Genomic DNA, 22,353 nt, shown 5'->3' on the forward strand with positions numbered 1-22,353 from the left:
GGTTTCAGGAGATGTTCAGACTACACTCGAGTGCTAATCAAGAGTGCTTCACACTGCGACTCGCACCTCCACACCTACAGACTCCCCTCCACTGCTGAAATCAATACAAAGTACCAGCGTTAATTAAATCAATATCAAAGCATCGTTTCCAGTCACTCCACTTGTGAAGCGCAACCAATGAAAAATGAGGATGGCTTTGCAGAAGACCAACAGCAAGGTGTAAAATGAATACAGAATGTTGTCCAGTGGTGAATGTTTATGGGAACAGTGAGTACAAATTAAGGCAAAACTGGAAAAATACATTTCCCCCTGCTAGGTGAGTGGGCCGGCCTTCATAAGGTGTAAAACAGCTGTTGCGTGTAGGGGTGAGCGGTGGTGGATGTCTAATAAAAACTGGCACCTGGTAAGGGAACCACTCGAGTCATTAAACTGTGTGCCAGAGACGGCCCCTTAACCCCCACCAGCCAAACTAATACCCCCACTGCCCAAGACACTCATGAACCAGAATTATCAGACAGATGTACAGTATCTCACTTTCTCTGCTGGTTAGGGGCAAGTAATAGACCGAAGGAAGATGGGTGGGTGGACCAATGGTAATTCAAGGAAAACAAAACAAAACAAAACAAAACACTACATACATAACATTTAGGAGGACGTGGAAGATATATTTCCAGTTATTTACATTGAAGTTTGACTATTTTTAAGTTTACTATGTATGATAAATAAAATAAATAATAAATCAAACTAAAAATTAAATAAAGAAAGTGCCCTATACGCAACACTAAAAGAGCAAAATAATTGTAAAAAATCTGCAAATCTCTTTTTAGGTTATAATGTAACAAATAAGACATAAAATTAATTTATTAATGATATACAAATACAAAAATGTAAATCGTAAATGTCATACAGTAAATAAAAAGTTTATATAAAATTTTTTAATCAAAAACATTATATAAAAATATTAAAATATAAAAAATTGGGCAGAAAGAATTTACACAACTATTCATGTCATATAATAATTAAAATAAATAAAATCAATTCATAATATGATATTTTAATTTTAAATATTTTAATGTCATACAAAATGTATATAAAATATTAATTTAGGGCAGAAAGAATCTACAATAATATTTAATTGTAAAAAAACATGGAAAGAAATTACAATACCATTTTAATGTCACAATGTTAAAAATAAATGTAAAAAGATTAATAAAAATGATCAATATTTAATTTAGGGCTCCATGATAATTTTTTTAAGTTACAGTTGTCAAATTCCATAGTATTTTCAGGTTTTTCATGACAATTTCAGACTGCATCCAGTGCTGGGAAAAATGAAAATCACATAAAAATAAAGACAGGAGACAAGCCTGCCATACATAATTACACTCATTGCAAATTGACACGTAATTATACTCCCAAATATCTACACAAGGTGACAAACCCATCTCTGTTCTGAATTACTTTCCAACAGCTGAAGACAAACGGCAGCTAATGTGCCTGTTGCAGACGTGTTTGCTGACGCTAATGCCCAATCTAATCTGTCAGTGCGAGTAACCGAAAGTGTTCATTACTTTACTGAGGTTTCAGTTACACAACTACACAGCACCCCCACCCCAGAGAGAAATTACACACGGCCTCTGGAGATACACACAGACGTTCCTTTGCCCAAGGAATTCCGTTTCACTACTGATCCCACACTTTGAGTAATTAAATTCAACTAATTAAAAAACACAGAGAAAAGGAAAAGAATTGATAGAGACAGAGAGAGAGAGAGAGAGAGAGAGAGAGAGAGAGAGAGAGAGAGAGAGAGAGAGAGAGAGAGAGAGAGAGAGAGAGAGAGAGAGAGAGAGAGAGAGAAAGTGCGGCAGCTTTTCCCTGCTCTGCATGGGGTGCTGGAAACCAGAGATGTTATCAGGGCGATTTGTGGGTGTTTAGAGTCTTTTAAATGAAGTCGTGAGCTGAGATCATCACAGCGTTGGGCTGTGCATTAACCGCAGACTGCGCAGTGCTCATAAGAGATGGCAGCTTCAGCCCTGTGATACCACAAAATCAATCGGAGCTGTTTATTTTCACTCGACACGACTGTGTAACAGCCCGAGTCTGAGTCGCAGGGAAAAATAACTATGCAGAGGTTACAGACGTGTTCAGAATTTTGATCAAACCTTGATTTGATCTGTTATTTACACTGACGAAGACAGTGGCTAAACACGCATTGTAGACATATGACTGGATTGAATTGCAGTGTGACAAGCAGAAATATTTCATAAGTCTCTTCAGATCGGGTTTGAAGTCGTCAGAAACATGAATGAAGCTCATGTACTGATTAATGCTTGCACTACCAGTTTCATGATAACAAAAACAATTGCAAAATAATTAAAATTGAATCTGAGAAACTGTATTCTTTTTAAAGCAAGTCAGTGCACTCTGCAACCACTTTGGTAATGGGCTACTATTATCTGCCCATCAGACGGTCAAATTATGACCCATTACGATCATTCTGTTCTTGTCTAAGCTTAAGAACGTGATTGCTGTTATCCTCTGTAAAGATGAAGTGTGTAATGTTAAAATGCCACAGAATTTGTTTTTAATATGGTAATAATACACAGATGCACTAATAAACAAAAAGTGTTCATGAATGTATAATTTATAATTAAAAAACAATTACATTTTAATAAAAATCTATCTATTATTTATATACTTTTATATTTTTATAGTATTCTCTCTCTCTCTCTCTGTCATATATATATATATATATATATATAGTTATATATATATATATATATATATATATATATATATATATATATATATATGCTTTCTATACTTCGGAATCTGAACAGTCCTCCTTTATTCACAAATCAGACCTTCACATGAACTCCTGACATCCACACTGTTTTTTTTTTCATCTGATCTCACAGTGATGACTTCTATCTTTTAATATTATTAGAATTTTTGAAATTCAAATGATACGAAACTCCAACATTCCTTTCTGCAAGACCACCATAAGGGAAGAAAATGATTAGATTAAATGCGAAATTTGTAGACATAAAAAGTTATGTCATAATCAAAAGGCTCGTCTTCAAAGTGTTTATGAAAATCATGCCCGCCCTGTTCGGATTTTCCTGTCTTTCTGAAGTTACTGTGAGAAACCGGTAATGAAATTGCAAAGCGACTGGCTTGTAGGTTTTTATAGGGCTCTGCTTTGAAGTGCTCTACAAGGAATGAGACCTCCTTAACACAGTTTGGAGAGAGTGTGAGAGAGAGAAAATAACAATCCTGTTTCTCTAACGAGCACATCTCTCTCTCTCCATCTCCATTTCCAATCCTCTCAGTGGAAAACATTGGCCAATTAAACAAGGGAAAAGATGCACACTTGCTGGTTTCATCTGACAAAAAAAAAAAAAGCCCTTAAAAAAGCAACACAACAAAAAAGCTAAAACAGTGCAAAGCTGCAAACATACTGCATATTCAGCTCAGCGTTTTCCTGTCTTATCTTCTCTCACTACTTCTTGTTTTCTATCTCGCATCTCCCTCCGTTTTGCACTATATTTGCTGTGACCTGCTTTTCTCCTGCAGCTAACCAGATCACCTGAATAATTACCTCACAAAGAGCCGAGTGTATGTGTGTGTGTCTGTGTGACTTGCTGCTGGTATTCATTGGTGTGATGGTTACTAGACGTGGCACAGCCATCTTCACTTCCTCTCAAGGCAACCTGCAAGGGTTAAAGGTCATCTGAGGGACTAAAGTCATAAACTGAGGGTGGCCAGAATCTCACCCTTTCCTCTAACATTTCCCCTTAGTTGTTTTTAAACGTGTTTCGACACCTGCGGGTTTCTGAGATGGAGTTATTTGAAGCTAAACGGCACACTAAAAGCGATAGGATTGTCACGCTCCTGGCAACACAAGCCTCAGATTTATTATAAATTCATGCAAATTAATTAATTTGCGAATTAGGACGCATTAAGAAACAACGGAAGTCAATTTTATGGTCCTGCCAATGAAGTCTGCCACTGTAACATGTAGCGAGACCCTAATTATGCAACAAACAACAGTGTGTGAGCATAATTAGTATTTTTCTTCTGGTGTGTGTGTGTGTGCATGTATACAAGATTATATAAAAAAATATGAATAGAAAAGAGAAAACGTGTGTTTGTTCAGTAAAACAGCCTTTTTGAATCTCAGGACGGCTGCCCTATCATGGACTTGGTCACTACCAAGGGCGATTTAAATATCATGTTTAATGACTAGTTGCTATCACACTGAGCACAGAGATCACTCAGGGCATTTAGAGGGCAACACACACAACCTGCAATGTTTCCTAACTGGAATTTGCTGGAGCGGCTACATTTAATAATCATCCTATCTGGAGTCTGAAGAAAGCCCTTCAGGTATGATGTCATAATCATGCCTGGGTGAATGTGGAGTTGGATTAGATGCCCATTAGTGTAAAACCCTGAGAGCTCGTCATCTAAACATAACGAAGGAAGCCAATTTAAATGATGTGATTCAGACGGCTTTTTGCTGCTGACTGTTTAATCAGTAAAATGCCGTGCGTTAACATTCCCATTTACAATTGCAGAATGTGTCTTGCATTTTGATATCTTTGTGATATCTTTCATCATTTTAAACCAATCACCTAAGCCATTAATGTCACATGACTAAACACTCTAGAGCTGAACATGACATGAAAATACAGACTGATGTCCAACACCACAAATCCTTCACTAACAACTAATTTGAACCATGACATCAAATACACAACCTTTTTAACAAAAAAAAAAAAATTATACAACTATTTAGAGTTTACAACTATTTTAGAATGTCTGTCAATGGAGTAAGATGCTTTTTGCCTGTGGTTACAGCATGTACCAGCAGGCACTAACTGGACCACGTTTGCATGGACCATTGTTTCTCCATTGGTTTTAGAAATGAGGGCAGCACTCACCGGTTTCCACATCCTGCGCGTAGAAGTGCAGTCCATCTGTGATTTCGGTGACATAGACGGCTCTGTATTTCGCCACACGTTCCTTCTCCTCTGTGAACTGAGCCACCTCTTCTTTTGGTTTCTCTTCATAATTGGCCCAGAGCTGTTGACACACACACACACATATACAAATCCAGTTTAAACAAGGGTCTAAAAATTACCAATACATCACAGCTACATAGCATTTTGTTTATTAAGTGGGGTTAATTTTGATTTCATGTTCACTTAAACCTATTAACACCTCAGACCACACAAAATCTGAGTGGTTTAATCCGCTAGCATCAGTGTGAACATTGCATTTGTTGATAATCCCTTCACTTTCACATGATGGGTCAGTAACCTATTTACCCACCCGTGAGAAGGTCACAATGACCTCTGCACTTCACAGATGACAGACGATTATTGGCTAGATTTGAGCAACGCCGCCAGAGACAGAGGGCAGAGAATTATGAAGCAAGAGTGAGCTCATTAAGACTTGCGGCTGCAAATCACGAATTTGAGTGCGGATTTCAGCAATGTGCCAAAACTAAGGGCGAGAAGTTCTTCATCAATGCTTTATGAAATGTCAAGAAAAGAGCCCCTGCGTGCAGTCAAAGCAGTTTGTTTTGCTTACTAAGCGCTGAAGGTTGAGTCTATTATGAAATACAAACACGACAAATTAACAGGCTCTTACGCAACCACCCCTTACTTCAGTTCGGAGGCTTTATTAGCAAACGATGTTCACCAGCTATTGAAGTTTTCCCCGTTATTCCATTAATTTTTTCTCTCCCAGAGAGCAGGAGGCAGCTAATTACAAACCAGACTTTTATATGTGCTTCCTCACAGTGCTGGTTTTAGCTAATTATGTCCACCAGGACCGCAAGGCCGACATTTACAGGCCAATTTCACCACCAGACTGAGAATTAACATAGATGTATGTAAAAATACAGCTGGTGACATGCAGTAAGCCTTGCAAACCCAGCCACCAAATGATAAACTACAGGGTCAAACTACCCAATTACATCTGATTATTTTACCCGAGGCGTGACAAAAACAAGGGAACATGGAGGAAAATGATTCCTTGGGGAAAACACCAGGGTTAATGAAGATTTAAACACTGCAAACCACTCCACAGCAAGGGCGCTAGTCTAACCCCTCTACCCACAATGCCCTGGCACAGTAATATGAAGTTATAATCAAACCTGGAGGACCAATTGCAGTCACCCAGTTTGAGTGTCAACACTCGTTACAGTGCCGACTGTCACAATGTCATTTCTGGCACTGATGGTCAGCGCAGACCCTGCGCTTCCTGCAGCCACGTGACCTCTGACACGCGGCATCGAGGCAAGGGCACTTGAGCCACGCGTGAACAGGCGGACTTTTGCAAAAACCCACTCTCACGTATCCTCCGCTGCAAAAGCACAAAAGAAGCCACAAACACACACAATGACTCAAAGAGACACACTGCACCCTGGGCAAATGACCTTCTGTGAGCAACCAACCATTCTTGTTTGTTCCACATGAGTGCAGGTATATGACTGCTGCTGGGCGGGGTCATGAAGAGAAAGGATTTGTGATGTATTCTGTCATTGAGCTGCCTGTGGCCTAAATCCATAGCAATAAGCCACAAAAAACAAATGACAGAGTGAGAGACGGGACGAGTGAAACGACAGCTTTTTTGCAAGCTAACTGCAATCCTCAAAGGACAAAAAACACATTAGCAGATCTACAGAAGCAGAAATATGATCCTCTAACACGGGCTAATGAGAAACTCTAAACACTGATTGGAAAAATCCAGTTTGAAACTATGGTAAAATAATGATAAACTCCTGTGATCACACATTCAAAATGAATACAGCAATTTAAATTGAAACTACAAAGACCCTATATTTATGCTAATGAAACTATCTCGAAAAACCATATATATATATATATATATAATATATATATATCTAATTTATATATAGAGTTATATATATATATATATATATATATATATATATAATGTTACACTCTATAATTGTTTAAAATCAAAAACTTACTTTAGAAATTAAGTCGACAGTGACCATTGTAGAAATGTTACACTATAAAATTTAAAAAAAACAAAAACATAAATTATAAACTAATGTTATCAATTGTAAAATTAAAATCAATTCATATAAATTCAAATTAGGCTCTCTTTCCACTGGCTTACACTACTGAGCACTTTCACTTTATAAAAGAAAAGTGAATTCATCCCAGCCCACACAGAAATAATATCAAATCATTTTTGCCCACTTTATGAGGACATTTTTGCAGATAAAATGGGCAATGGAAAGCTTGCAAAGTTAACTGTAATTGAATGAGAAAGAAGAATAGTTTAAATAAATTTTATGATTCTACATATTTTGATAATTATTAATACCAGTAAGTGTTCATTGAACATTGGTGCATTTTTATTAATAAAATAAGCCACTTGACTGAGGTTATATTCATTTTTACACATTGAATGGTTAAGGCCATAACCTTGGCTGAAATCAGTGTAATGCATGCTATCAAGTGGCTTATTGCTTTATTATGGTAACACATATGGGCCAATTCTCACTATTAGCTAGTTGCTTATTAGCATGCCTATTAATAACACATTGGCTGCTTATAAGTACATATAAAGCACATATTCTGCATGACCATATTCTACATCTCTAATCCTGCCCAATACTTAAACTAAACAACTACCTTACTAACTATTAATAAGCAGCAAATTAGGAGTTTATTGAGGCAAATTCATAGGACCTGAAAATATAGTGTTTGTGACCTTTACTTTTAGTAGTATTAATCATTGGAAGCAGCAGTTTTTGTCAATAGTATGTTAGTATGTCCATGCCTGTTGTGTTGAGCACTCAAGGAGAGGTCAGACTTCTCTTCAGGGACTAAAGATACAGCAGAGTTACGTTCATAAAAACTGCCTCTCTCACACACCGAATTCAGGGGAGGGGGCCGTTCCAAACGCTGATGAAAGGTGACAGTGTGTCAATTCCAATAGAGTGTGTTCCGCCCAGCGAGAGCGAATACCCATCAACACCCAGAGTGCATACACACAAACACACAGGGCCCAAGGGAAAGAAGCAAACGTATAGTCTCAGTTCTTACCGGAACACACTGAACTTTACCTGCCAAATTAATCTACATCCAAGAGAGATATATGCATCGAACACTACAGTGAGCCAGGGAGAAGAACTACAATACCCATAAGTCACTGCACTCGAGGCAGGTAACCAGGCTGTATTTTTTCAGCAAAACAAATAATGTAAAACTTGGACTAATTCAGCTTTTTAATAAGGGTTTCATTGTCACATAGCCATCTAATAATGCTTAAAAAAAAAAAATCAAAAGCCATGCTTATTATTAATCAAATTATACTTGGTAACTCAATTTAGCATCCATTATATCCATAATGAAGGCACCTTTGGAAATAAAGGCTCATTAATTCAAGAGAAGCCTCTTTCTGACACTTCTGCGTTAGACATAATGGCATGACACACTCACCCAACACACACAAACGTCTTTCACAAAGTCCACTTAAACTCAGGAGCTGCTGCATAAATTGGATACTTGGAATACTAAGATGTGAGTCCGATGACGGGGAGAAAACAAATCTTTTGTCAGCAGTGTGTGACTGGAAATATCTCATTTAAGAGATTCACTGGCCATTAAAAAGTATAGTTAAAGCCAAAACTTCTATTTCTCTCCATTCCAGGACAAATACTGTACAGGAATAACCAGATGGTTTATTAAACTCTGAGAATATCTGAATGCAGTTTTTGCTTGCACTGCTTCAGTTCTTCATAGTGAAATGATCCACTTTTCTAAAAAGGGACATACTTCAGTAAATCTGTCTAGCAGTCTGGAAGACTCTGTATAAAAAAAAAAAAAAAAAATAAAACACTTAAAAAAAAAAAAAAAAAAAAAAAAAAAAAATTGACTGAAGTCAACATACAATATTTGACACCTATCTCGAGAAAATTAAACAGAGTAAAAACTGTATTCTAGAAACATTCAGTTATCATAGAGTTTCTAATGGTTGTAAGCACACAGATGGTAACTGGGATGTGGAGGCTGAAGCTCAAGTTCATCCTCAAGAGCATGTCAACATATCACAACAGAATAATGTGAATAATAAGGCATGTGAGCAATAAAAAATAAATAAATTAAAAAAATAAAATCCTGACCTCTTCCACACCTTGAAACTGCTAAATATCTACCAAGGTCATCTAGGAGGACAAGAAAAAAGTCTGCAGATGGATTTCAGGAGACACACCACCATTTTGATTGGGCCCATCCCAAACACAGCGGAATATGTGGGTTATGCAGTGCTAGACTGTATAGGTGCTACAAGAAAAACTGAATGGTAATCTGAGAGGTGGGATACATCATCAGGGAGTTTTAGCTGACTCAATTAAGGTCTACGACCCATGATGCCCGTCTGCTCGATTCGTCTGTGCATATTGATGAAGCTATAAGCAGTATGGAATGACTAACAAGACAGAAATGCCTTTACGTCGAATGCCTTTTACACCAGAATCAACACCACCATATGAAGATGGATATGCTGCCTATATTGATGATATAATGATTCAGTCACTGCAGAAATACAATGCAAAAGCAACAACCCTGATATAGATACAAGTACGCGATCGCAAGAGAATGATCTAAGCAGAAAAGGTTTTGTCACAGTTGTTTTGCACTCTTCAGGATGACATCACAAATGATTTTCTGATTTAACTTTGAGTTTGTTTTTATCTTGTGAGAAAATGTAGATTTTACAGTTAATAAATTACTCTATAGTGCTATGATGTCATAATGACATGTTGAGAGACACACAAAAATGTCTTTAAGTTGCCATATATATTTGCATGATATTTAAAAAAAAAAAATTTTTAGAGCACCTACCTGAATAAAATAATTGCCTGGATCAATGTGCGCCTATTTCTAGTGTCCCTCCTTTAAAGTGCAATGTCCCATTTATCAACATTAAAGTGCAGAGCTTTTACACACTGCCTTGAAACAACGTGCATTTTGAAAATCACTATACAAATACAAAAATTGACTTGACACTGCTTAAATATTTAAATAAAAACAGCAAGAGCGTGATGGAATGCAATCATATTCTGTTCACAACTAAAACGTGAAGCTGATTAGAATGTATGACTTTGTGCACCCTTAGAGGACTGGGGGAAGAAAAAGAGAGAAAATCAACGTGAAAAGATCCATGAATGACAACAGCACTAAGCCTTACTCTTTTGAACTCCTCCTGATTGACCCCGGCACACGCACACATCTAAGCAGTATACGGGATCCAGATGCAGTAAATGACATACATGTTTTGCTACGGTGCATACCAATAAGTCTTATAAGGGCAAGGTACTAATGGGGTGTTGCACCAATGTACTGTAGGATGGGAGGTATTAAACACGCATTTACATTGCAAATGCACTTATTTCAATGATCATGTCAAATGACCAGACAGTCATTGACCAATGAGAAATTTTAAACTGGCATGTCCAGGAATACTTTCTGAAATCGAATTAGCTTTCTAGTAAGCTCTTCTAGTCTAAGGGAGGAATTGGGGAAAAAGACCCAGAGCTACAGTATATATTCTTGAAGACATTTGCATGCCATTCACGCTTTCAGCTCCATGTGTACATGTAGCTGATGTGTTAACGTGAATGTGTCTGAGCACATATCAATCTCAAAGCATTAAAACCAGAACTACCAGCGACAGCTTACACATTTTCCAGGTAAACACACATCTGTTTAATGAGAGAGAGAGAGAGAGAGAGAGAGAGAGAGAGAGAGAGAGAGAGAGAGAGAGAGAGAGAGAGAGAGAGAGAGAGAGAGAAAACACATTTCAGGCTAATTTGACTGTAAAGCACCATTATACTAGACGTGAGGAAAAAAATAACACCGTCACAGTTTTTCTGGTTCAAATGTACTCAAACACACAGGTCCATCCAGTTACAAAGGGCAGACTGACCATCCATCACACATCCCAAAGTCCACATCAATCTACTCACAGACGCTGATAAACGCATCAAATAAGTGACCTACACTGTCAGCATCCACTTAACCTGCAAACACTGAGCTAGGGCTATAAACTCACTTAGCATAATCACACTACACTCATCTGTAAAAACACAGAACGCTGTAAGCTGGATAAATCCAGCGTTTTCTGACCCACCCAACTTAGGATGGGGTGACTTGGGGTGAAACGCAGAGGGGAGGGGTGTGTGGAGCAGAGGTGGACGTGGAGTCTTGGATGTGGTTACTTAGCGGATAAATTTATGCATTAAAAGTGCCCAGGTGGCATGGCACTTTGGGAATCAACAGCTGCGAGATGTCAGCATGCGGGGAGCTTCTCTTCAGCCTCATATCACAGACAGCAGCTGTTGGGATGCAGTGGCGGTTGCGCAGCTTATACCGTAGCTTACACCGCTAATGTCACCGCCCTCCTGTCAGCCGTTACAAACTCCCACCAGCCTGAAATTCCTGCATGGTAAAGGTAAGAAATCACCAGAAACTCTGGCTCTTGTCGCAGCGGTGTTGTAGTCAGAACGCTTTAACATGCGCTAAGTGGTTTAGCACCATTTCTGTGGGTAGTAACTATGGAAATAGAGCCCATTTGCGCAAAAAAAAAAAAAAAAGATTGGTTCTGAGGGGTCTGGCATGCATGTCGTGGCTCCCCACATGCACAGATAATGCCCCCGGGGAAATACGGCAGCATATGGGGCCTTACACAACACTCAGACTTTCTGCTCCAATGCTGACTTCACACAGATATTAGAGGAAGACTGCAAAAAGTTGACAGTGCCGTTAAAGAAAGAAAATGACACAGTCACCAGATTTATCTGGTTTATTAAACACCAAAAAGCTGACTAAAAGTTGAAAGGATTTCAGCAAACTGAACTGAACTTGTTAATTCTTCTTCCTTCAAAGTTTGGATGTAGTTGAAGTAGCAACAAGTAATTTTGTTCATATTGTGATGTACTTTGGAGTAAGACAAAAATAAATAATGGGACTTGTTCGGTTTTCTTGGGTAATGAGAAAAGTGCATCATTTCACTGGAAGATTGAGTTTGCGAGGTCAAAATAAATAAAATAAATGAATAATGCATGGGTGAATTGTTCACTATGTAATCTAAAACATTAATTAGAAAAGAGATAAGGTGAATTACCATTTCACTAGCAAGTGTATAAAAGCTAAATCAGCTCTTGAAGAACTGCTTGACTATTCTGCACATATCTAGACACAACATTTTTTTTTTCAATGCAAGGAAAATGTATTCAAAGAATCAAATGCACTGGAGGAGTTCTAATATTCCATTCTGAACAAACCTCCTGATGTTTGTATAAAGCTGAGAAAAATAAAAAATAAAAACCTTCCAAATCAGTATTCATTTGCCGTAAAGACTAGAAGCGGAGCTATTTAAAGCGGCTTATTTCCAGCTAGCCTGCCTACCTGCTGTCTGCCCACACTTCACCACATGAAATAACCACATGCGACATATGTTTTAATCAGACTCAGTCATGACAGAGGGCTTCCGGGAAGGACATTAAATTCGAGTGAAGTCTACTTCACACAAATCCATTTATCAAATAAACCGATAATTGCGTTTACGCAACACTGGCCTAAAGAGGTTTAATATTTCTCTTTTTCTGTTTCCTTCTGCAAAGGAATCAGCACACAAAAACGTGTGCAAATTAAAAGCAAAATATTCAAGTTTATTTAACCCAGCATGTCTTGATGCTGATGCCGGTTGTCATGGCTACAGTTTATCTCTTGAAAAGCAGCCTCTTCATTTTCTCAGATCGAATATTCCACCTCTCGCAGCTTTGCTCATCGACTCGCTTGCATCTGACAAACATGGGCGTTTAGCTGTCTTTACACATGGAGATGCTGAGGAGCCAGATAGTAAAAAGGAGGAAAGATGACAAAGAGAGGAAAACTGGACTGACATCGACAGCCACTCTTCAGGGGGACACTTACGTCCTGAAGGAGGCCTGGTAGCCCACTAAAACCAGTCACATCCCACACACACATACACGCTCAAACAACATGGCTGGCTGCAAGCCCACGGCACAGATGAGAGACAGAGAGAGAGGGGGAATACTGAGAAAAGGGAGTTGCACGCTGGGAGAGCGAAAGGGAAGCGCATGAGAGAAAGATGAAAAGAGGAAGTGAAGCCTGAGTACGTGTTTACATAACAGTGCGACTCCTTCAGGGTAGACAAAATGCCTGTCTGTTTGAGTAGAGCGAAATAAATCACTCTAGAACTCTACATTCAAATAGAAAAGTTCACTTTAAAGAAATAGTTCACCCAAAAATGAAAATCGGCATCATTTATTTACCCGCATGAGGTTCCAAAGCTGTATGACTTTATTGTGTGAATCACAAAAGGTGTTATTTTGAAGAATGAGCTGGCTACTCTTTTCCATGCAATTATAATGAATAGCGAGAGCTTTCAAGCTTCAAAAATTACACAGAAATCTCTATAAAATTATCAAGTGGTCCATATGACTCATGCATGATATTTCAGTCGTTATTCACTGAAAACCTAGACACCTTCACATGTTTTTACTTGGAACTACAGCCCTGCATTTCAGCCCTGGTCTGATGGGTCCCGACTTATGCCCCTCGGGCTGGACTTCCAGCCATTTTTCACATCAATGAAAGTTTTTGATTTGTTTTATTTCATTTAGTAATTTAAAGCTTTCTATAAATATATTTATCATGTCTGTGAGGCATGTATTTGATGAGTTTCGGTTTGTTTTTGTGAAGCGCTCCTGTTCAAGACGAGACGTCAGAAAGCGCATCATGTTTTTTTTTTTTATAAAAGCACAATGTTTTGCTGATATTGTGAGTGCACACAAATAAAAGTAGACACTTTACAGTTACAAATGATGTATTACTCTTCCCTTTATGAGCAAAAATGACCGTATATCGACTGAAAAAAATGCAAGTGATCACACTGGCGCCTCCATGTCTTGCAAAGCGCACTTCAGCTTCCACTCTCTGCACAAACTATTGGATATAGCGCACATTCATCTAGGTTTAACGTTTAAACATTGTTATATGCTTGAACTGTTTTATATCTATAGATTTTATTTTAGGCAAGTCGTGATGATTTGAGATGGCTAAATTGATCAAACATAGGCTCACTGCTCGCTTGGTTGGTACTTTAAAAAATAAAAACTTATATTGAACATACAAAAAAAATGCACCAAACATTTTTCTAAATTAAAAAAAAAAAAAAAAACCTAAACTAAACTAAATATAATCACTTTGCCATTACATACAAAACTGAACTATTTTAATAGCTGAAACAGTAGTACAAGCTGTTGGGAGAAGGGGGAAAAAGATGGGCTCAGTTAGGGCTTGGGCCGGTAATTCTGATAAGCTGTCGGACACGGGCCGGGCTATGGCCTAAATTTGAGGCCTGTGCAGGTCTCTACTTGGAACACCTAATTTAAAAAATATATATATATCATGAATCAGACATTACTGCATGAACATGCCAAGGAGAGCTAAAGTGGTGATATCAAGACTTACACTCACACAAAGCTATATGGCATATTTTGTGTCCTTGTTGAAGCATTTGTGTAATTGCATGGACAAGTTCATGGACTACCTACAATTTTAATTTTTAATTTTTTTTTGTGATCCATGAAAGCCAAAAACATGCTTGTTAAACAGCTTAAGGGTGAATGAATCATGACAGCATTTTCAGTTTTGGGTGAACTATTCCTTTAAGACATTCAAATCGTGACCCTTCACTCCAACTCTAATTTACTGAAAACAGGAAGTTGTCAGGTGAATCTGACCGCAATTTGATCCAGATTCAATTTGATCGATTCTTTATTGAGTTTCCTGTGCGAGCGTGCAGTGCAGTCCTGGCCATGTGCTGCCGTGTTTAATAGAATCGCAGAAGACGACAGGCTCTGAGCCACTTCCTTTTGCTCTCTGCCCCAACAAACACTGACAGCACATGAAAAAGAGCCCACTTGCTTTCCTGTTGAAGAAATGGATCTTTCTGTCAACGAGCCTGTGGCGTTCTGTAACCGCAACCCAAAATGGCTCTGTGCACAGTCCGGAATGGTCAGATTTATGTCTGGATGTTAAACCCACGGGTCCATGGGGGTCAGGAGGGGGGTCGTCATGAGAGACTGATGGTCTGGGACAATGGAGGGGAGCTGTGTGTGATTGATGCTGAGGGGTCTTAACGTAACGGGCCGCTACAACTCTTCAGGTGATGGGATGTCAAAGAACGAACAGAAACACACACGCATGAAAGCACCCAAGCGAACAAGTGCGCGAACACACACAAATAATACAACTGCCACACTTGGCCGCATTCAGTGACAGATATAACACTGAAGCCTTGAGGGAATCACATTAAATACATACGAAATGACAAAAAGATGGGGAGAGAAAGCAAGAAAATTGTATTAAAAGAATCTTTTAGATTCAAGCTAGGATCTATGGACAGCATGTGACATACTGTCAATTAATATTGACTTGCCCCTCAGTTTGTAAAAAATAATAAAAATCACCATACTTACTGTATATCCCTCCATCTAACTTTTACTGTTCTGGACAATGTGAAACCTTGCATTGCTAGCACTCATGATAAATCTCCTGTATTCTTCATTTGTAAGTTGCTTAGGATAAAAGTAAAAATGTAAATGATTATTTGTTTGACTCAAATTGTTACCATTGTACCTTAAGGTTTGTGAGATTAAAGGTTACTTGTTCACATGTTACATTTTTTTTTTTTTTTTTTTAAGAATGCTGTTATATGTTTAGTTTACTATATAATTTGGACAAATTATGGGGAATTTCTAAAATCTGTAGGCAACAGTTGAAACACAAAATGCTCAAGTCTTGAGAACTTTGAAAACTATATATATATATACAGTATGTTAACTTTTTTTATATTAAGTCAAAATAATTTTCCATAGTAAACTGACAGCATGTCACAGATGCTTTTGATGGCACTTAACTTGTATTGAACCCAGAACATTTCTGTAAAAATTCACCCATTACAAACCCATTACCAAAAGCAGACTGAGATGATGGCAATTGATGCCCCTGGAGTCGCAGAGGCAAATTTTTCCTCATGCACAAGATGCTTGCAGACATTTTGCTTACAAACAAAGCACAGCAAATAAATCAGCAATCTGAATGAACAGAAGAGCAGCTTTGCAAGGAGAAAAAGCGGGGAACGAGAGCATAAAAACAGGAGGAAGAGTGAGTGGATGCATTTAGGAGGGGAATTGGCAGTGGATCTAAGAATAGCCTCTCCCTGCACTGAGGACTTTTTTTCAAGAGCAGGTAATAAAGAAAATTGATGAGCCGTTAGCTGAATCCCCAAACCTAGAACCGCTGGCTTAAACCTGTCTACTGTGCTCTCTCAGAGGTATGTGTGTGCATGACAGAGAAAGAGCCACAGTGACCTGAGAAAGAGAGAAACGCAGGTGGAAAGATCAAGAGAATGCAGTTTGCTGAAAGCCTGGGTTCTCTGAGGTGGTCTAATCTTGCCGTATAATGATGGGCTTTAGGCCCAGGAGACTCCAGATGCATTTCTGGACGACGTTGTTGCGAGAAACTCAATACACTTGAACCAAATAAGACAAAAAGCCTCTGAAAATGTGTCTCGGGTTTAGAAGAAAGCTGTCGACGAGCTTAAATTGATTCAGGGAAGTTATCACATACAAGACTCCTCCGTAAAAAGCAGCTGTAACGCCGCTGGAGTCTGGTAATGGACTGGCCGTGAGAAGGTTTGGAATGACAATGATTCTTAAACAAAAAGGACGGTAGCAAACTCTGCCAGCAAGATACAAATATTTAGCATTTATTAGCCAGGAATGAAGGGACCGCCCACCGCCAAAAAGCATCAAAGACACAGTCAGGAGCATCTTCTCTTTGCAAATGTTAGTGGGCGCACACAAGAGAAGGTCCACTCTTTTTAATTACTGTCAGGCGATTAGAGAGGACACCTGAAGCGACAGCCGAGTTGAGGGTACTAAACGTTTTGGCGGTGGAGTTTGTACTCCCAAAAAGGAGAGAATGTCAGCAGGCTAGAGGGAAATGCCATGCCTGTGTGTGTATGTCTAACTCCACTTGGAAGGAGCAGAAATGCAATCTCATTCACCGCACAGATGCATGTATACACACACACACACACAGTGTGTGGATCTCAGAGCAAGTGACTTTCAGATCTAAACACTGCTGAATTTAAAGGACAAGTAGACAGTTTATGTATTCCTTTACTGTCATATCCCCAGGCTGCAGAGACAGAGGGACTCAATTCACTACAATATTAGAATATACTGTCACTAGGAGTACAAATAAAAAGACGACCTTTATTTTTATAATATATTTAGAACTTTCTGGAAGAATAACTCAAAACAAATCACAGGAAGAAATCATGAATGGTGAACCTGGCGTACTATTTTTCTCCCTATAAATCCACCTACACACCACCCATCCATCATCCCATCAATTTAACTTATCTACCCACCCATCTATACATCCCATCCATCCTTCCATCTATCTACCCATCTGTCCATCCACTGAATTTCAGTATTTGAGTGAATTAAATCTGAAAACTTGAATGAGCGTATAAGACAGCCTATAGTGTCTATGGCATATTTGTACTCTAAACACATTTTGTGCCATACTTTGAATATTTTAAAACATATAGAGCATTTTCAATAATTTTTTGTAATTTTTAATCTCTTTGTATACACACACACACACACACACACACGTGTATAACAAAAAGTGTAAATCAATGATTCGTGCACAGTAAGATCAGGAATGCTTATTAGCTAAATATGGTCTATTATGATTTAACATCAGCTTTAAACCATCTGGCCCTATCCACTGACTTTCAGTGTTTTGGACACAAGGGTTTCCAACTGCAAGCAGATCTCTTCACTTCAAAGGCTTTTGACATTGCAGAACCAAGAACAGAAAACACTACTGCCATCAACTCAAGCAGAAAAATGGCCGTTCTTGGTCTGCAGTCACCCTCGAGGGGCAAATGTGTCTGTGCAACTGCAGGGCAACTGTCCTTCAACCTCATCCACGTTGGAAATCCTCAAAAAAAAGAGAGAAAGATAGAGTGAGAGAGCAAGAGCCATATATGCAATGACTGCAAACACAATCATTTGTGTTCTCTACTGCGTATCCAAGCATGTGTTCATCTGCAGTAATGCAATTCACAATGTCATATCTAATTACAGTCTGAGCAGACAAACATGCATACACAGTGCTTCCCCCATGAGAATGGAACTAGTGGAAGTATTATGGCTTTCTTTCTGCACGGGTGAACCACAAACCTGCCTAAAAGAGTGTCCGTCAAGAGCCTAGAGGGATATCCCATAAACGAGTGGAAGGGCGGCCAAGGACACACAGTCAGGGTGACATCTCGTGTTTGCACACATCTGTATGTATGTGTGCCTATGTGCATGAGAAGTGCAGCGTGAGCTAGATGTCTTCTTGCATGTATGCAGATGCCTGACAATCCTGTCTCGATGTGGATGGATTTTCGTGTCTGTGCAGATTGAGTATTTACATGGCCGGTCTGTCACTACATCCTGTCTGCCCATGTATGCGCTCACCGGCTCTCCTTCAAGCTGGCATTGACGTTAAGTGTTCAAAGTTCCTCACGCTTGCATGCCTGAGTCTGAGTGAGTGCAAAAGGAAATGTGTGAGTTAATGTCTTTGTGGGTCAAGTTGTTCTTACAAAATTGGGACCAAGTAAGGAAAACTGTTAAATAGAAATATAAAAAAATGCCTTACATTTATAGTTACAAGAGAGAGAATATCATTAGCTCATTATTAAAAGATTATAAATTAACATCTCGATAGAACAAAAAGGTCTGCTGAGGCGAGTTGTGAATAAATGTGACAGACTGCTGAAACTGAGATTTGTGGAAAAACGTGTGTGTGTGTGGTTATAAAGAGCCCTGGCTTGCCTTCAGGGCTGTTAAGAATTGCTTATGTGGTAGTGTATATGTGAAATGTGTACGTGTGTGTTAGGAGTAGATGACCCAAGCCCGTTTTCTATGCAGAAATGTGCATCTTGCATAATCCATGAGATGTATGGAATAGCCCTTCTCAGCTTTTCCCCTTTGTGTGACAAGAGAGATGATCTTTCTCTTGCCCTCTACTGAGGTAAGCAAGAGCAGAGCAGCTAATGTCAACACACACTACATATTCCAACACAAAGCAAAACCAGTATTGGTGAACATACATCAAAACATACAGATGAATTTCCCAGGAGGCACAGCTTTTCTATAGGACACATTAATTGGGTGCAACATAGAAAACATATTTTGGAAACTGCAGATTTTAGTGCAGGAAAAAACTGGGTATTGTTGTTAGCTTAGCGTAGCATGATTATCTCTACAACTGATTAGCATCAGCCTCTGACAAAGCTCTGGCATTAGTTAATGTATTACTAACTAACTTTATTTTAATTCATTAGTTATCATGGACCAACAGTAAACTCTTTTGGTCGCACTTTATTCTAGGGACCAATTCTCGCTAACTATCAACTATGTATTGACATTAAAAGATCTAAAATATGGTCAAGCAGAATAAGGCATTAATATGTGCTTTATAAGTACTAATAAACATCCAGTATGCTAGTAATATATATATGTTAATAAACAGCTAGTTAATAGCAAGAACTGATCCCTAAACTAAAGTGTTACCAATCTTTTTTTATTACAGCATTTAGTAAGACTCCTGAAACTTGAAATGTCAAAAATGTATTAGTACAAGTGAAATCAGAATTTATCTAGATTAACAAATGCTGTAAAAGTACATGTAGTCCATGAAACCTACTACATGAAAAAAGTTATCAATTTTAACCATATTGTAGCTTGTCTGTATAATAAGTGTCATAATTAACAATCTTTTCACAAGATGACTGCATGATCAAAAGTACCTCATGTACTCTTTGAAAAACTAACCAGAATAGCCCACAATTTCTTTTGCCATGCCACGACAAACTCCAGATTTTATTTTTTATTTTTTAATTATTACTATTCAGGCTAAACACTGGCAATGTTAGCACAAGAGCTGGTTGGGACTTGTGTGTCATCATTCTTGCACATACATGGGTCAGACAAGGAGAGTATTGATAGAAAAAAAGCACTCAACTATATCACAATCAGTCTGGAACAAATATTTGAGCAAAAACAAAGACATATGGGCTGGCAAGGATAGTGTTATTGCTAATATATATGAAGCCATAGCTAAGTGTCACCACAATGTTAATTAGCTTCCTTACTAAAAGTGCGAGGAGAATTAATTACTTTTTTTTAGGGTCTGTTGACACAAAAAGACCCAATTTGCTTTCCTGCCAGCCAAGAACACTTGGATGCGTAAATACGTAATTAAACTTTGTTTTGCAATGGAAACCGTTGCAGAGGTCTTTTTTTAGCACATTTACAGAAACACAGTCCACACAGTTCTGCCAAACTTTTTAGCACAACAAAACTTCTGTGCGTGGGTTTAAAAAAAAAAAACAGAAAATACTCCATGCAAAAACATCCATGTTAAGCACGGGGGAGGTTCAGAAAGAGAGTGAATACTGATAGAGGTTTGTGGATGGATTACGCTCATCTGTAACACAGAGGTGACCTGAACGAACTCTTCGCACTGCTCATAATCACTGTTTCTGCCAGGGGAGGCTCTCTCATTCCTATGTAGCAAGGAAGACCGCAATCGTTCATGAATTCAAGATGAGGAAAAGGAACCACAGAAATGCCATGAGAGTGCAAAGAGCTTTTTCTTGTTTGTTCAAGATTCATGCTGCAAGGCTTTTTGTTCTGATTTGGCATGGAGAGCACTTGAGTAAACTTTACCACGGAGGAAACCTCGATGAAAGAGATCAGCAAGACTTAATGCAATGAATTTTAAAGATGTACATTAAATTACGATACAATAAACACTCACGCCAAGGAATCAACTGTGGGATTAATAAATGGTGCAATATTTTGGTGCTCTAAAAATACTGCTAAAAAAACACTTCTGCTTTGCGATTAAGACAGAAAAAAAATTGTATAAGCTTTGCATATTTGCATATACACACATTCACATCATATATATATATATATATATATATATATATATATATATATATATATATATATATATCTATATATATACATATATATATATATAAAAATTAGGCCTGGGACGGTTACCGCATTACCGCAATACCGCGGTCACGTGACGCCTACCGCGGGTCTAAACCTGAAAAAAAAAAAAAAAAAAAAAAAAAAAAAAAAAAAAAATACATTGGCCTGCACATCTGAATGCCTTCGGCAGAAGTCAAATGAGCCATTTTAATCTAGATTAATTCCAAGATTACAGTGAGATTAATCTAGATTAAAAATGTATCTATGCACCTCTAATAGGCTAATAGCATTCCATTTGTATTGACTATTAGGCCTAGAGTACCTGTGTAATGTCTTGTAGCCTATATATTGAATTTCATTTCATTTTACTAAAGCATAAAATACAGGCGGATGACTCATGAGAAAGCCAAAAAAGCAGGACCTCAGTTTTTAATTGCACGTGCTTATTCTGCTTAACACAATTCTCTCACGTGGTTGCGCAGCCGACAATTGCGCATTTAAGCTACTATTCCATCGAAACATGGCATTTATATGTATAATATATAAATATGTAGACATATAGGCTAAATTAATATAAATATTTAAAAATCTATAATATATATAAATATTATTTATATTATATATTTGTACGTATTTGTATTAACTTAGCCTATATCTCGTGTGCGCTTTGGTCTCAGTGTGGTTCAAGGCTATAATTTAACGAATGCTATTTAATTTAACAAAGTGTCGCTGCTCACAATACCGTCATTGTTTTTTTTAAAACTTTTAAATATTAGTTATATTTATCTTATTTATAAATATTATTTATATTTATCTTATTTATAAGTAAAAAAACAACCACAATATTGTGAGCAGCGACACTTTTTAAATTAAATAGCATTCGTTAAATTACAGCCTTGAACCACACTGAGACCAAAGCGCACACGAGATATAGGCTAAATAAATACAAATATGTAAAAATATATAATATAAATAATATTTATATATATTATAGATTTGTAAATATTTATATTAATTTAGCCTATATGTCTACATATTTTATATTACTCTATATGCCTTCGTTAAATAGCCTTCATTAACCACTGAGACAAAAAAGCGCACACGTAATATCTATATAAATATTAATATAGCTAAACATGTACAAATATGTAATATAAAATATAAATCATATTAAATATAAATCATATATTATATAA

General features: G+C 37.8%; 1 protein-coding gene across 1 annotated transcript in view; it reads right to left on the minus strand.

Moving 5' to 3' along the window:
- Positions 1–22,353, minus strand: part of snd1 (staphylococcal nuclease and tudor domain containing 1) — a 169,762-nt gene that overhangs the window by 24,075 nt on the left and 123,334 nt on the right. Inside the window, exon 18 of the mRNA XM_042722131.1 lies at positions 4,947–5,088. Within this exon, the coding sequence (XP_042578065.1) occupies positions 4,947–5,088 (142 nt within the window). The remainder of the gene's footprint in view (positions 1–4,946; positions 5,089–22,353) is intronic.

Source organism: Cyprinus carpio, chromosome B4, assembly GCF_018340385.1.
Source record: "Cyprinus carpio isolate SPL01 chromosome B4, ASM1834038v1, whole genome shotgun sequence".
NCBI lineage: Eukaryota > Metazoa > Chordata > Actinopteri > Cypriniformes > Cyprinidae > Cyprinus > Cyprinus carpio.